Below are 16,432 nucleotides of genomic sequence, written 5' to 3'. Positions count from 1 at the left end.
CATATGTATGTATCTTTATATTTATAGAATATAATATAATGTACAATACAATTAATATACATACAAACAATATATATACACAGATGGAGAGGCATCACATAAAAGCAGTGTGTGTACGTATATATATATATACACATGCATATACAGACATTTGTTGCTATATAGACCATTTCTACCTTCTTGTCTCTCCATTCCTCCCTTCCCTGACAATCTCACTTCCTCATTCTTCAAGGTAACTGCCGTAGAAACTCTTGTAGGCTTCTCAGTATCCATTATGCCCCTTCATCTTTGTTTAGCAGACCCCCAATTTTGGCTGGTGTGTTGCTTTCCAGCTAAAAGATTGAATTTCCCAGCTTCTCTTGCAGCTACATGTGGCCATGCTTCTAAAATCTGGCCAATGAGATATTAGCAGAATGGTCCTGTGAGCCTTCCAGAGCCCTCTATTAAAGGCCAGCCTTTCCTTCCTTCCTTCCCTCCTCCCTGCACCCTGCTGCCTGGCATGTCAATGTGATGGCTGGAGCACTGGCACTCATGTTGGACCATGAGGACAAGAGCCATACCATGGGACAGAGGAGAGTGACCCAGAGGAAGCCTCTGGTCCTGGTGTGTGTCTTTGTAGAGCTTCCACACTAGACTGCCTATCTCTGGACTTCTTTTACATGTGAGAAAAATGATCTTCTAGCTTATTTAAATCACCATTTGTTTTTCTAGTTTCTTTTACTTATAAGCAAACCTAATTCTACCTGATAACAAATATTGGCAACTTCGGTGTTTCCTTCTATGTATTTCTCCAGGCCATACAAATATGTACAAATACATATAGGTATATGTGAATGTGTTTTGTGTCCTTTGTTTAAAAATGATGTCAACAAATGTCCCTGTTTCTCTCCTTTCTCAAAAAGTAAAGAATAAAGTAAGTTCAACATTAAGCAAAACTTGCGTGTTACCTATTACTCTCTAATAAGCAAAGATTTTTAAAAGACCATTCTCAATATTGGATACATAATGTTAGATGAGTGCCTTCTAATCCTGCTAGCAGGGAAGGAATTAATACAAACCTTCAGGACAGCAATTTAACCACATGTAACAAGAACTTTAAAAATGTTCCTAATCTCCAATGCAGCAATTTCCCTTCTTGGATTTTACGTTAAGGAAATAACCAGAGAGGCAGAGATCTATGTCTGGGAAAATTCACTACTGTCTTACAATAATGTTGAAAATGCTCAAGATTTACAGTAGGGAAACTGTTCAATGAAATATAGAATGTCCACAAAATGGAATAGCACGCAGTCATTAAAAGTGGTATTTATAAATAATTTTAATGGCAGAGGAAAATGCTCCCCATATAATGTGAACAAGCGTGCTATAACCCACCCATGAAAAAAAATATATGAATCACACTTGGGAAAAAGCCCAAACGTAAACATTTAAAAATGTCAATATCAGGTCTCTCTGAGGTAGCATTGCAGGTAAATTTAAGTCCTTTATACGTTCTTTTTTTGTTTCCCAGATTGTAGAAAACAGTTATCCACTGCATTTACCCAGATTATGTAAACACTTCCCTAGGAACAGAGGAGGTAAAGTCTGAATTCATGCAATCACTGTAAATATTGAATTTTGACTGCATGGTTAATGCCAGGTACCCCCAAGCTCAAATGCCCATAATATCACCAAATCCCCCTGGCCACCCCTTCTGGCAGTAAGTGAAGGACCCTCATTCCCTGCCTGACAATCTCACTGCAGGATCCGATTCTCCACCCCAGCATGAGCCAAGGGACTAGCTCTCCCCTGCCGGGGCAGCAAGGTGACAGATACCCCGACGTCACAGAGTGAGGGTGGGGAGGGAGCGAGGCGAGAGAGAAGGGCAGCACCAAGCCTGTCCCGTGCTGGGCACCACACACGCTCCATGGACACCCCAGTGGGGCTGTGGCTGCATTTCACAGACGGGAAGGCCAGGCCCTGGTTCCCTCCGCTGTAGTCCTCCCCTGGGCATGTCCTTCTGTATTAGATTCATGTCCATGGGCACAGGGCCCAGTTCATGCTGCTGGGTGCCCTCCCTGCTTGTGGGGTGCATGGTAGGTACTTCACAACACCACATCCCTTTTCCTGCGAAACCCCTTTTGGGCGCACAGTGCAGGGGACAGGCAGGGTGGGGAGGGGAAGGGGTCAGGCCTTGGCTGGTACAGGGGTCCAGGCTGGCCCTGAGCGACCTGCCCCAGCAGCTGCTTCTTCACCCTCTACTGAAGGCCATGCTTGACTGCACGGAATAGAGACTCAATCTGTTATTACTCAGAAAAAGCATTACCCTCCCTCTGCCCCAGAATCGCTGAGGAAATGTAAAGCAAGGCGCACCCCGACTGCACCTGCCATGCGGCGCGGCAGGCAGGTAGGGCCGCCTTGCCCACCTCCGCCGTCTGTCTGCAGCTCCCGTGTCTTGGCAGCTGTATTGTCAGAAGGGCAGTAAAAGTTCCGGAGCGATAGCGGGTAAAGTAATAGAGGCTGGAGAATAAAGGCACGTTATGGCTTCGGAATGGGCCTGCTCAGACGTCTTTTCATGAGGTTCCCACACAGCGTTGGGCACTGGCTGGGAGAGAAAAGAAAAACAAGACACCAAGGTTAGCTCGGATTTTCTTTTTTGATTGATTGGGTTCGATTCTCTTCTGAATTATACAATCTGGAACTGAGCCCTGGCACCACTGTGCCGAGCCTGCTCACGGCCGCCTCCCTGTTTGTGCCCTGGCAGGGTGGTGGAAACACCCTAAGACAGGAAGCCCGAGTGGATGGACCCTTGAATTCCTCCCACCTGATGCACATTCCTCAGTGCAGGGACACAGTGGTTCTGCACCCCAGTGCCTCAAACAGTGTCTGGCACACAGTAGGTGCTTGATGCCGATGTATTGACTGAATGAATGGACAGAAGACGCACCTGATCCTCTGGATGGAAGGTGGGGGAGGAGCCCCTGCCCTGCACTCCCAGAGTCATTCTGGAGATCTGGGGGCATGGAGGAGGGACGCCCCCGCCCACTGCCTTAACGATGGGCTGCCTGATGGGTGGTCTGGACGAGGAGGTGGCATCCCTGGGCCCCCCTCCCACAACCCGCATGGAGGGTCCGAGAGTCACCCCCATTTTAAAGATGTGAAGACGGAGGCCCAGGGAGGTAAGGGACTTGTCTAAGGCCACAGAGCAGGAGGGAGAGAGAGGATGCAAATCTAGGGCAGCCTGATGCCCAGGGAGCCCATGCCATCCCCCTGCCCCATGCAACCCTGACCCACCCCCCCACCCCCTGTGTCCCCCTAGGACCTGCAGATCATCAGCACGGATGAGAACCAGGTGTTTGTGGCAGTGCAGGAGTGGTACCAGGCAGACACCTACAACCTGTACCAGTCCGACCCGCGCGGGGAGCGCTACACGCTGGTGCTGGAGAACGTGCGCAGCTCGCGGCAGGCCGAGGAGACCGTGGTCATCGATGTCCTCGAGGTGGGCCTGGGTGGGGCAGGGGTGGGGGCACCCTCTCCCCTCTCCATCTCCTTCTTTCCTATCCCCTCCTAGTACTAATGCTTTATCTTAGGGGTCTGCAAACATCTTCTGAAAAGGGCCACATAATTTAGGCTTTGCAGTCCGAGAGGATATGATGTAGGTGCTTTTAGAGTGAGAGAGAAAACATGATCTTTTTGACCGAATTCAAAATATAACAATCATTGAATACAATTTTTTATAATGAGAATAGAATTCTTCGGGGGGTGCAGATGACAGTTCACCGGGTTGGGTTGGACGTTAGTGCTCCCGGCCATCACCTCCGCTGCGAGTTCATCCACGAAGCCGTGCCCAGCTCCGGCTGCACAAAACCTGGCGGCAGGAACAGCCCTCGCCGGGGTTTGGCCTGAGGGCCTCGGCTGCTCTCCCTCGGAGCCTGCGGGCTCCTGTCTGAGTGTCTCTGTCTCTCTCCGCACCCCAGTGCCTTTCCCTCTGTCTGTGCATACAAGGTCTGTCTGTCTGTCCGTCTTGCTGGCTCACTCTGTCCCTCTCCCTCAGCCCCTCACCAACTCTCCCTCCTGCCTCTCCTCTCACCAGATATGGGGCCTGGGGCCTCCACACGTGGGGTGTCCCGAGTTTGGATGGGAGCCTGTCCTCCCTGCCCACGACTGACATCTGCCCTCCCCGGGGTCCCGCCCTTGTCTGCCTCCCGCGGGAACCGCCACTACTCTGGCGTGTGCCGCTGACCCAGGGCTCTCTGGCGGGTGACATGCCCCATGCACGTACCGTCTCAGGCTTTGTCTCAGGCTCGAATTCCACAAGCGTCCGTCACACACCCATAGCACCCTGCCTGGACCAGGCTGTTCACAGGCCCGTCCTCCGTTCCTGCCGACACCATACCCAGGGAGGGGGTCGCTCAGCCCATTCACAGGTCAGGAAAGTGGGGCTCAGCCAAGGCGAACGACCTGCCTGCCCAGACAGACCCAGCCCGGTCTGTCTGCTCCGAGCTGGGCCGCATCCTTCTGGGGTCCCTCTCAGTCACACCCCCAGGTTCCTCTCATGCCCTGCCCTTGGGAAGCCAGCAGGAACACCACGAGTGGGTAGTGCATCTTGGTGGTAAGTGCTGGATGGGGGCACGACGGGTCCCACGCTGGCCACAGCAGCTGTGGACAGTGTTGCATCGGCAGCAGGTAGAGCCCTGGGCAGACAGTCAAGTTTAGGCTCGTGAGTGGGAGGCGACCTCCCAGAGAGAATGGCCAGCAAGGCTTCGGCATCATCTCTCGGTTGTCAACAGCGACTGGAACCACTGTCCCCAGGAAAGTAATGAATGTAATCATTGCTTCCAAGGAGAGCCCATCTGTCAGGGCCTACTTCCCGAGATGGGCGATGTGGACACACACAGCCTGCGGCCCCTTGCCATTAGCTGGAAGCCACCCTGCAGGCAGCCCCCCTTGATCCTGCGTGGGGCAGCCCTCACCCCCCAAGGCTCTGCCCTGAAGAACGTCCGAGGAGGTGACTGGGCACGGCCCAGATTTGGTTTTGGAAGGTGTTGTCGTGGCTGCTGCATGCTGCCACCTGGCTGAAAGGCAGAGGTTGAGTGATGATGGTCCAGGAAAGGCACCAAGGACGGGAGCTCAGGCGGGGCGCGTTCCCCGGTCTATTCTGTCCACGGGTATCTGTGATGCTCCTGCTGCAGACAGCACCCTGGGCCCCACCCCTGGCACACAGGTAGGGATATGACAGGTGCTGTCGACCCCTCAAGAAGCAGGAAGACCGGCTCCCAAAAGTGGTTCCAACTCAGCGTGCCAGCCCCTGGGAACACAGCACAGGGGCGATTGGCAGCCTGGGGCAGCAGTCAGGGAGTGCTTCCTGGAGGAGGGGGTGCAAAGACTGAGTTGAGACCGAGCAGAAGTGAGCCCGCTGGGGAGCCAGGGGTGGTACAAAGCACAGCAAACACAAACCAATGCACCAAGGCCACACGCAAGAGGAAACAAGGAACCCAAAGAGGTTCGTAATGGTCGGTTCCAAGGTGGCATCCATCGCTCACCAGCTGGTGTCCTCGCAAGTGACTTTGCTTCTCTGAAATCCATCAAGCAGCAATCACAATAGTGGTGACAGGCACAGATCTGGAGCCCGACCGCCTGGGTTCAATTCCATGTTCTGGTATATATTTGCTGTCCGGCCTTAGGTGGGTTGCTTGACCTCTCTGTGGTTCCATTTCCCATATGAAATGGGGATGACAGTAGCTCCTTTCCCATAGGGCTGCTGTGGGGGTTTGAGGACATCGTTCCTGTTGAATGGGGAGCAGCGCATGGTACCAAGTGAGCGCTCGACTTCGTCTGCCCAGGCCTTGCTCTTCCTGGGTTCAGGGGTAACACATGGGAAGGCCTGGCTCAGCACTGGCACATGAGGTCCACTGCATGCATGTGGCTGGTGCAGTTACTGCCATGGTTATTGTTTATCCAGTGGCACATCCAGGAAAAATGCTTTGTTCCAGATGCCAACCGGACTCTGCCTTGGAAGGCCTGTGGAGGAGCATCCCTCTGCAGGGCACACCCAGGTTGCGGCAAGACAGCAAAACTTTTCTGGGATCCTCTCTGCACCGGAGCTTGGGTTAGGAATGGGGGATCGGGGTACCACAATCCTGCCCCCTGTGCCTCAGCAGTCCTGACCACAGCTGGGAGATAGCCATTGTAGTGGCTGAATGGTGGCCCCCAGAAGGTCTGCCCACGTCCTAATACCCAGATGCTGCCATGTGACCTTATTTTGGAAAAGGGATCTTTGAAGCTGTAATTAAGTAATAGACTCGAGGTGAGATCATCCTAAATTATCCAGGTGGGCTCTAAATCCAGTAACAAATGTCCTTATAACAGACAGAAGAGGAGACACAGGTGCACAGAGAGGGCTGTGCAGAGACGGAGGCAGAGACTGGAGCGATAGGGCCACAAGCCAAGGAAGGCCTGGAGCCACCAAGAGCTGGAAGAGACAGGAAAGACCCTCTCCCAGAGCCTCAGAGGGAGCGCGACCCTGCTGACACCTGGATTTTGGACTTCTGCCTCCAAGAGAATTAATTCTGTTGTTTTAAGCTGCCCGGTTTGTGGCCATTTGTTACAGCCGCCCCAGGAAACGAACACAGCCATGAAGGGGGCAGTTATGCAAAGCCACGGCAATGCTTGGAGCTGATGCACGGCCGATCGGACCCACCCAGGCGAGATGTGGCCTGTATCTGCTGGTCTCGCTGGGACACAGGGGATCCAGGTTATTTATGGCTAAGTGTTTTCATGGAGACCCAGTTGAGATATAAAATAGCAAGTGCCAGATAAAGCTAGCTGTCACTGGAAGTCAGCATCCTGTCTGCCTTAAGGACATCAGGGGAGGCATTGCGACCAAGCAGTGGGCAGGGCAGAAGCCCCTCAGAGTCCCCTTCTCCTGCCTGCTTGTTGGGGTTTTATCAGCTCGGGAGCCACAAAGCCTTTCAGAGCATCCCCAACCTGCATGGGGAATGCAAGTTCTGCTCCCTCCAGACCCCACTGGCAGAAGCAGTGCCTGGTCATTTGTGGGTTTATGGCTGGTCTATAGTCCGGGACAGAGGGACCCACCAGACAGACACACACACACACTCTCACACTTGTTCCCTAGGACACGCTCACTGACATACTCACACTTGTCTTCTACACAGACACACGCTTGCACACACCCCGCCCTCTCCCAGCCCAGGCAGCTCCAGTGCCCTGCAAATCGAGCAGTCTTGGGGAATGCAAGGCTCCTGTGATGTGAAGCCCTGGGTCCCTGCAGGGCCTGGACTAGGTGCCACTTCTCACTAAGAAGCTGACTCTCTCTAAGAAGTCAGGGATGCCGTTCGCAGTCATTGAGTGTGGAGGCATGATTCTACACATCCCAGTGCTTCAGTGAGCAGGAGACAGAGGGATGTCACCATGGGTAAGAGAAGGGGATGTGGTCCTCCAAGCTTCTGTGACTGTCACCGCAGCAGGACCATCCCTGAAGCTTCGTCTGCAGAGATTAGGCCTGGCTCCCCAGACAGCAGTGTCCTGCACAGATGACAGCAGACACAGTCCCGCAGCACACTCTGTGCGTGGATTTGCCATGCATACAGAGCTCCTTTGAAAAGCCAGGAGGAAATATATGGTATGAACCTCATGGCTTCTACCTCACCTGCCCATGTCAATAAGGCCTGGTGTGTCCCAAGGGAAAGAGCCCAGCCCTGCTGCCCTGTACCCATCCCATGAACTCAACACCTGGTTCTCACAGAGCCTAGGGCTGATGGATAACTTAAACATCCCACATCCATCTGTGGGGGGCAGAATAATGCCCCTGAAAGATGTCCATGTCCTAATCCCCAGAACCTGTGAATGTCACCTCACATGGCAAAGGGGACTCTGCAGATGTGATTAAGGACCTTAAGATGGAGAGTTTATCCTGGGTAACTTGGGTGGGCCCAATGTAATCACAATGGCCTTTAAAAGCAAAAGAGGGAGTCAGAGAGAGATGTGAAGAGAGTGGAAGGGGCCATGGGCCAAGGAATGAGGGCTGCTCCGGAAGCTCGACAGGACAAAGCAATGGGTCCTCCTCTAGAGCCTCCAGAAGGAACCAGCCCTGATGATACTTTGATTTTTATCTAGTGAGACACATGTCAAATTCTACAGAACTATAAGAGAATAAATGTGTGTTGTTTTAAGCCACTGAGTGGGTGATGATTTATTACAGCAGCAGTAGAAAACTAATATAGATTTTTGGCAGTGAGGTGCTGCTGCAACAAATACCTATAAATGTGGAATTGGCTTTGGAATTGACAGGTGCTGAAAGAATTTTGTGGAGCATAATGGAAAAAACCTAGATTGTCCTGGACAGATTGTTAGCAGAAAAATGGGTCTTAAAGGTGCTGTTTGTGAGGGCTCAGAAGGAAATTAGGAGCATGTTATTGGAAAGTGGAGGAAAGGTCGTCCTTGTTATATGGTGGCAGAGAGCTTAGCTGATTGTGTCCTACAGTTATGAGGAAAGCAATATGTGTAAGTGAAGAGCTTGGATACTTTTCTGAGGAGGTTTACAAACCAAGTGTTGAGAGTGTGGTGAGGTTTTTTTCTCACTGCTTATTGTAAAGTGAGAGAGAAAAGAGAGGAAAAAACTGCTAAACAAAAAGGAACCAGGGCTCATTGGTGAGAAATTTCCAGCCCGTCCAGATCACAAAATATGCTAAAATTAAGAGATTTGCTGTCAGGAAAGCAAGCTCTAGAGAAAAAGCATAGGGTGTGGCTGATCGCCTTTGGCTATTACCTCGGGTAGGGCAAATGGCCAGAATGTTCAGCCACACTAAAAGCTCTTTGCAGAGATCAGGCATTTGATTCCTAGATCCCCTCTTAGTGATCTCAGCAGAAGCCAAAAATAGAGGTGGGGTCATCCAGGAAAGACATGTGGAAGAGCCTCTTATCTAATGGAGTGAATCTGTGACATCAACAGGAAACCCACAAAGTTCTTGAGAATGTTATATCAGCAGAAACACCGCCCACGTGGACTGAAAGGCATAGAGAGGGGACTAAACAGAAGAAAGCGGCCACGCTCTTAAACTTGCAGAGGCAGAAAACAGACTGTAAAACTGCTCAGCTGCAAACGTGAAAGCTCCCTTCATGAAAGAAAAGAAAAGTGGGGTGGCCCAGAGGGCAGGATCTCCAGCTACAACTGTTATTCCCGGGCCCGGAGACTTACTGGAATTTTCCCAACTGTACTTCAAAATTGCATGGGAGCAGTGACTCCTTTTTTCTTCCCATTTTCCCCATTTTTGAACCAGAATGTCTGTAACTGTTATCCTACACTTGTCCCAGTACTGTATTTTGGAGGCAGAGAACACGTTTTCTAACTTCCCAGGTTCACAGGTGGATTATACCTCGAGCTCACCCATGACTGGTTTAGATGATTTGGATAATCAGATTTGGAACTTTTCAGCTGGTAAAATTTAGATGAGATTTTTTGACTTTGAATGATTGCTGTGATGAGATGGGAACTTCAGTGACCTTGGGATGGAATGAATGTAGTTTGCATAAAAGACCAATATGTATTTTGGGGGACCAGAGGGTGGACTGTGCTGGGCAGAGTAACACACCCCTGAAAGATACCCACATCCTAATCCCCAGAACCTGTATCTGTTGCACTATGTGGCAAAGGGAAAATAAGGTTGTAGATGGAGTGAAGGCAGATAGAAAGATGATCCTGGGGCCGGCCCGGTGGCGCACTGGAGAGTGCGCCACCTGGGAGTGCGGCGGTGCTCCCGCCAAGGGTTCGGATCCCATGTGGAGACTGGTTCCCGCTCACTGGTTGAGCGTGGTGCGGGCGCAACACTGAGGGTTGCGATCCCTTTGCCCGTCAGTAAAAAAGATAAAAAGGAAAAAAAAAAAAAGATGATCCTGGATTATCTGAATGGGCCCAATGCAATCACAAGGGTCCTTGAAAGTGGAATAGAGAGGCAGAAGCAGAGAGTCAGAAAGACAACAGAAAAATGGTCAGAGAGGTGTGGCGTTGCTGGCTTTAAAGATGAAGGAAAAGGGTCAGAAGCCAAAGAACGCAGCAGCCTCTAGAAGCCGGAGAAGCCAGGGGGCGAGTTATCTTCTGCAGCCTCCAGAAAGGAATGCAGTTCTGCTGACACTTGATGTCAGCCCAGTGAGACCCGTGCCAGACTTCTGACCTCGGGGACTGTAAGAGAGTGAATTCGCGTTGCTTGACGCCCCCAAGTTTGTAGCAATCTGCTAGCCCAGCAGCAGGAAACGAATACACCATTCATCCATTTATTCCGGGTCATCGATGGTGTGCTCTCCATATGCCGAGCACTTGGCAGACTTGTACACCGAGGACAGTAAAAGCATCAATCTCCTGCAATTGTAACACTTTCATGAGTTGACACAGACTAAGCTCAGTGCCTGCCGCATAGAAAGCACTTAGTAACTCTGTGTTATTACCATCATCATAATTATAGTCTTTGTCTACAGATCTCTGGGTAAAATACATGCCTTTCTGGGCCTCAGTTTCCTGGGGTGAAGAAATAATGTGAGAAATAATGACATGCTGAGGATAGGGGAGCAGCGTCCAGCACGCAGGCTGCTTTGGTGAAGGGTGGGAATTCTTGCACCTGTTCATAGCACACCAGGGGTCTCAATGAATGTGCGTCTGTGGCCTCCACGCAGTAAGGAACTTGCAGAAAAGGGTCATCTCTGTGAGGGAACTGCTAGGTTGAACTCTATGAAATTGCCGATATTTGCACATTTCTTCTGGGTCAACTTAGTAACTGCTCTTGGATGTGTTTGGGTCACTGCTGTGGGCCTCTTAGAGACCTTGAGACCGGGAGTGAGGGTAGCCTGTGCACCAAAGACCAAGTGGAGACTCTGGGATGCACCGGGGAGGTGGGGACCCCACCTGTCCTCATCGCTGGGCACTTCTGTGTAGGGATTGACTGAGGGAGGCCCCAGAGGAAACCCAGAGGTGACTCCGAGGTCCAGAACCTGTGGTCCAGTAGAAACAGGAGGCGTGGTGGGGACTGCGTTCTAAATCAGGAGCTCTGGGATGAGGACAGGGTGACAGCGCATGGGCTCATTAGGGGACCTGTGCTCTACTCGCCATCCAGTGGTCAGTGTCTGCACCTGAGAGGACAGCTCAGTGTTGCAAATATCACTCAGACTTCAGGGCTGACAGAACTTGCTTCCTGTCAAAGCTTGGGACAGAGTCTTGGGTCCCTTGTCCCTCTATGCCTCCCTTGGCCCTGGCACGTGATTCTGCTGCAGGGCTGCCATGAAGGTGATGGCAGCCACGTGTGCAGAGCACGTGGCCAGGCACTGGAGCTCAGTGCACGCTCCAACATCACACAGCTCCGGGGTGGGCTTTCATGGTCCTTCTTGTGTTTTCGTCCCAGGTCAGAGGGGTGAAAGGGGTCTTCCTGGCAAACCAAAAAATTGATGGGAAGGTGATGACACTTATAACCTACAACAAGGGCCGCGACTGGGATTATCTGAGGCCACCCAACATGGACATGAATGGAAAACCGACCAACTGCAAGCCTGTAAGTAGTCTGCTGGCATCACACGCCTCCCGTGGGGTGGGCGTGAGACATGGCCACAGGGGTCCAGAAGGTCAGAGGCAGGGACATCTAGAAGGTCAGATGTGGGGGCGTCTGGGAAGGTTCATCCGAGACACAGGAACCACCTATTTCTGCTGGGCATGGCACATAGGGCCAAATGAAACTCCTTGTTTTATAAAAGAGTTAACTGGAGGTCGGAGAGGGATGTGTATTGGTTGGCTTTTGCCACAAAATTGCTGTGCAATCAGTCATCCCCAAACAGCCATCACTTATTCTCCAGATCTGCAGGTGGGCTCGGCCAAGTGACTCAGCTGGTCTCAGCTGGATTTGCTTACGTGTCAGGGAGTTGACTGATTTAGGCCAATCTCTGCTCCATACATCTTGTATTCTCATCCTGGGACCAGCCCAGATGCATTCCCACAGTGACAGCAGAGGTGCAAGAGGATAAACAGAGACAGGCAAGCACGTTCCTGTTGCTTTGCCTCACACGGGGTGATGGAGATGCAAAAAAGATTACTCAAAGCCCATTTCTTCTGAGCAGTGAGACACCCCAAACAGGTTAATTTCCCAGAACCCTCAAGAGAGAGGCATTCCTCCTTTGGGAAATTAACCACAAATTGGGGTTCTCTCCATGTATTTATTCTCCAGACCAGGAATTTACAGAAAAGGAGCATAAGTGGAGTTATGGCTAAGTATAGTTTAATAATAGAAGCTGGTAACATCAGTGAAATGACATGACATTCCATAACGCAATTTGCAAAAGCTTAAGTCAATCCACCAACAAAAGCTTGTTCTCAGCAAATACTGTGTTTTCCTATAGCAGTTTCCTCCATATTTTTACATAACAATAAAGCAACTTCCTTAATATATCAATCAGTAGGTTAACCTGCTCTCAAGGACGTCTGTCCTCGAGAGCCAGCAACTTTGCTGTGTTACGATTCTGTATCTACATCAGAGACTTTAGCCGGAGGAAAGTTTCCTGTCTTTTGCAAACTTAACATTTCTATATGTAATTTGAAAAAGTTAGGTTAAACCTGAAACTACAGGGCTTTGGAAACTAGGCCCTGTGAAATACATTTGCTTTATAAATGTTAGTGTACTCCACACATTCCACGCCTGCCGTGTCGCATCTGCTGAGTCTTACTGGCCAACGTGAAGGACTGGGGACATACACCCTGTCCATGGAAGTGAGGGGCAGGGAGTAGATTGTTGCTTCTGATCTGCCACCAAAGGCAATGCCCCATCACACAGTCAGTGAGTAGTGGGGCTGGGCCAGAGCCCAAATGCTGTGGGTTCCAAGGCTGGTTCTGCTACCCCAGGGACCTGCCTTCTACATGAACACAAGTGCAGACTGCCTGAGTCCCTGGGTTGCCCAGCATGGGGGGAGGCAGGGGTTTCCTACAGTAGCTGGGACTCATGCCAGCCCTTGTGTGGCTACCACAGGATCCAGGTGGTGCACAGACCCATGCTGGTGGGAATAGAAGGATGGAGCTTGAGGGGGCCCTGGCCATACCTGGCCCTGGCTCGAGGTGAGTGCTCAGTGCCCAGCAGCTTCAAGACAGGAAGAGGCTGAGGGGGCCACGAGAGTCTGGCCAGGCTCCCCCTCCCGCCATCCCACCCCTGTGGGACCTGCCTCTCCCGGGGCCTCTCTCCTTGCACGCCACAGGGAGCTCACCACCACCAGCATCCCTGACCCCTCCTGGGCACAGGCTGCTCAGGGTGGGGGAAGAGTTGGAGCTGCACAGAGCTGCAGTCTCAGCTCTCAGTGATGGGTGATCTTGGCCAAGTCAACCAGCTCCTCTGAGCCTCTATGGAAAGGGAAGGCGATGGTAGAAACCCCTGTTGCGTGTGGTCAGGATGAAATGAAACGATGCAGTGAGGTGCCTGTCACGGTCCCTGGCGCAGAGCAAGCAGGCGAGGAAGAGCACGTCCCTCCTTTTTTAGACCTCTCCCCTTTCCCCCATCCCCAAGACCTAGAACGCCCTTTCCCTTTTCCTAATCCAGCAAACTCCTACTGACACCTGAAAGCCCGACCCACATGTCCCCTCCACTAAGAGAGCTTTGCTGGCATACCTGCTGCTCTATTTCCCACTGTCAACCGAAAGCCTATCCAAGGCAGGGACCACACTGGGGACGCCTGAACCCATCCATTACTCTGCCTCAGTTTCCTCAGGTGCAAAATAGAACGAACAGTGCCCATTTCACAGGGTTATCCACTCAAATATGTAGGGGTACCTGCTGTGTGATGGCCCTGTATGGGTGTTCAGACAAGACAGAAAATCATCCCTGCCTCGGTGGGACTCTACCTGGCACACAGCAGGTCTGAGAAAGTGGCAGCCCCCTCCTCTCCCCCTGTCCCACCCCAGTGCTGGCCCATGGGGGCCACTGGCTCTGCAGCCTCCAGGGCAGCAGCTTCGCCTGCGCGGGGACGGGCCCTGCTCTCTGGGCCACGCGCTGGCGTGCGCTGACACTCCCTGCCTCTCAGGCCCGCTGCTGGCCTCTGCACGAGCCCCTCCTGCTGATCACGGAGGACAACACCTGTCGACCTGCATGGAGAATTAATTACCTGTCATTTGTAAAAACGCTTCCAAGAACAGAATTGCTGTGAAAGGACTAATTTTTGTATCATCGTTGGCAAAGTTAAGCCATATTAATCTGTCAAAGCAAGTTTTTTCTAAGAATAGATTCTTGTCTGCAATTATGCAGCTCAGTGAGGAGATAACCTTTGTGAGATTTATGTCCCAGCCTTAAAATAATAAAAGTAGAAGTGAACTGGGGGAGTGTGAAGCCCCGGCAGACACGTGGAGAACCCAAAGGAGAAAAAGGGAAACGCAGAACAGAGCGTGCAGGAGCCCAGTCGGGTACCAGAGGCATCGCATTAAAGCATCGGTTCAGGATACCCGGTCATCTCCTAAGAGTGTGGCTGCGGAGTCACAAAGACGCGAGTGCGGGACACAGGTGCACCCTGCACAAGGCCCTCTGGCTGGCCCTTCACGCAGCTCAGGGAACAGGGGAACATGCATCTAGGAGTTTATTTCTCATCCTAAAAACTATTCCTGCTTATTGCAGCGTACTTGGAAAATACAGACATGTATAAAAAGGGAAATAAAATATAACCGTGATCATACCGCCCAGAAATAACAACCATTGGGTATTTTTCTTTACAATCTTTAGCTCCTATGCACGTTAAAAAGTCATCACTGGGGTCCTCCCACCTGTGTGATTTGTCAGCCTTCTGTTTCTCTTAACTCTCAGTCATGAATATTTTTCTAGGCCATTTGACCGGCTCGGTCTGGGGATCTCTCCCTCCAGCAATGGAGAAATGGAGGGACCTTTTTTAATAGGTGAGCGGGGTGATCAGATCTGTTTTAGGATGAGAAAACTTCACTGGAAGATGGTTTTGAATCTGTTTACATCTAGAATATGGAATAAAAACCCATTCATTCGGCAGCCCATGGTAGCTCTTCTTAGAGCTGGCAGGAGCCGGGACGTCCCTGTGGGCAGCTCATTACCCTCCGTCCATCTGACAGTCTTTAATGATCAGCTGGACATTTCCTTAGAGCACCCGCTGGCTCCTGCATGAGGAAGGGGAGAAGGGGGAGGCTGGGGGACAGTGTCGGCTTCCCCACTTGGCCCACCTTACAGTCCACCCATGCCCCATGGGCACCCAGGCCCGCTTCCGGCAGGACTGGAGTGTTCACACCGACTCCATGGCATCAGCCTGCCCTTGGGGTCTCCTGCCCTCATCCTGAGTGGCCTTGGAGGTCCTCTCCGTCTCTGACTGCGCACCCCTAGAGGAGCCCTGGAGTCCTGGTGCCTTTGCAGGCCATCCAAGGGCCCAGCCTGCCCGGCTTGCCCTTCCCTCCATTGCATATGAGGGGACATGTGCAGGCCTCGTCCCCAGCTGTCAGACCAGCACAGCACCCGCACTGCCCAAGGCCCGGCTGCGGAGACATTTGTGTGGCCCTCAGCAGGCCCAGAGAGACTGCAGCTCTGCCGGTGTCTGCCAGTGTCCTGTGTGCACAGCTAACCGCAGAGATCCCTGAGGAGGGTTCTACCTCCAGTCACACAAGTGCCAGCCACCAGCACAGACCAGCAGTGGCTGGGGAGGGAGGAGGCAGCCAGGTTCCAGGAAGCAGCACCCTCTAACTTTGCTATGCCTGCGCCCACACAGGAAGTGACACGATGCATGCATCTCATCGGGAGACGTGGAAAGGCTGGTGACAGCCTTCGGAGACCAGCCCTGAGCCTGTCTTAACATTGCGTGGGATTTCAGCGGGGCCGATTTGTCCGCATTCGATCCGAGCATTCCTGGACAGGGGGCCTCTCCTCCTGGACAACACAGTGACTGGACCCCTGCCACCCCGGGGCCCTGCCAGCTTCAGCCCTGGGCTCTGCAGGTTGCCCTGGGCCTCCAGTCCTCCTGGTTGTCTCCAGATGGCACCTCTACAGGGTCCTCTTTGAGCTGAATTTGTCACCTTTCGTCTCTTTTTCTGTTTTTTAACAGTTTTATTGAGCTATTATTCCCGTACCATGCAATTCACTCAATTCGAATGTACAGTTCACCCACTTCAAGTGCACAATTCAGTGGTTTTTAGTATAGTCACAGAGTTGTGCAACCACCTCCTCAGTTTATTTTAGAACATTTTCATCACCCCAGAAAGAAACCCTGAGCCCTTGGCTGTCACCCCCGTGTCCCCATCGCCCCGGCCCCTGGCAGCCACTAATCTGTCTCTGTAGATCTCCCTGCTCTGGACATTTCATAGGAATGGAATCATGCAATACGTAGTACAACTAATACATTTTTTAAAACCCTGGTGCATGGGCCGGCCCGGTGGCGCACTGGATAGTGCGCCGCTTGGGAAGTGCGGCGGCGATGC

At 51.9% G+C, this 16,432-nt stretch overlaps 1 protein-coding gene across 1 annotated transcript in view; it reads left to right on the top strand.

The window, feature by feature from the left end:
• Positions 1-16,432, top strand: part of SORCS2 (sortilin-related VPS10 domain containing receptor 2) — an 86,646-nt gene that overhangs the window by 13,353 nt on the left and 56,861 nt on the right. The window contains exons 5-6 of the mRNA XM_008578792.1: positions 3,299-3,478; positions 11,388-11,534. Coding sequence (XP_008577014.1) covers positions 3,299-3,478; positions 11,388-11,534 — 327 coding nt within the window. The remainder of the gene's footprint in view (positions 1-3,298; positions 3,479-11,387; positions 11,535-16,432) is intronic.

Source organism: Galeopterus variegatus, unplaced genomic scaffold (genome assembly GCF_000696425.1).
Source record: "Galeopterus variegatus unplaced genomic scaffold, G_variegatus-3.0.2 Scaffold76, whole genome shotgun sequence".
NCBI lineage: Eukaryota > Metazoa > Chordata > Mammalia > Dermoptera > Cynocephalidae > Galeopterus > Galeopterus variegatus.
The sequence above is the reverse complement of the archived record's forward strand: the minus strand, read 5'-3'. Positions and strand labels throughout refer to the sequence as shown.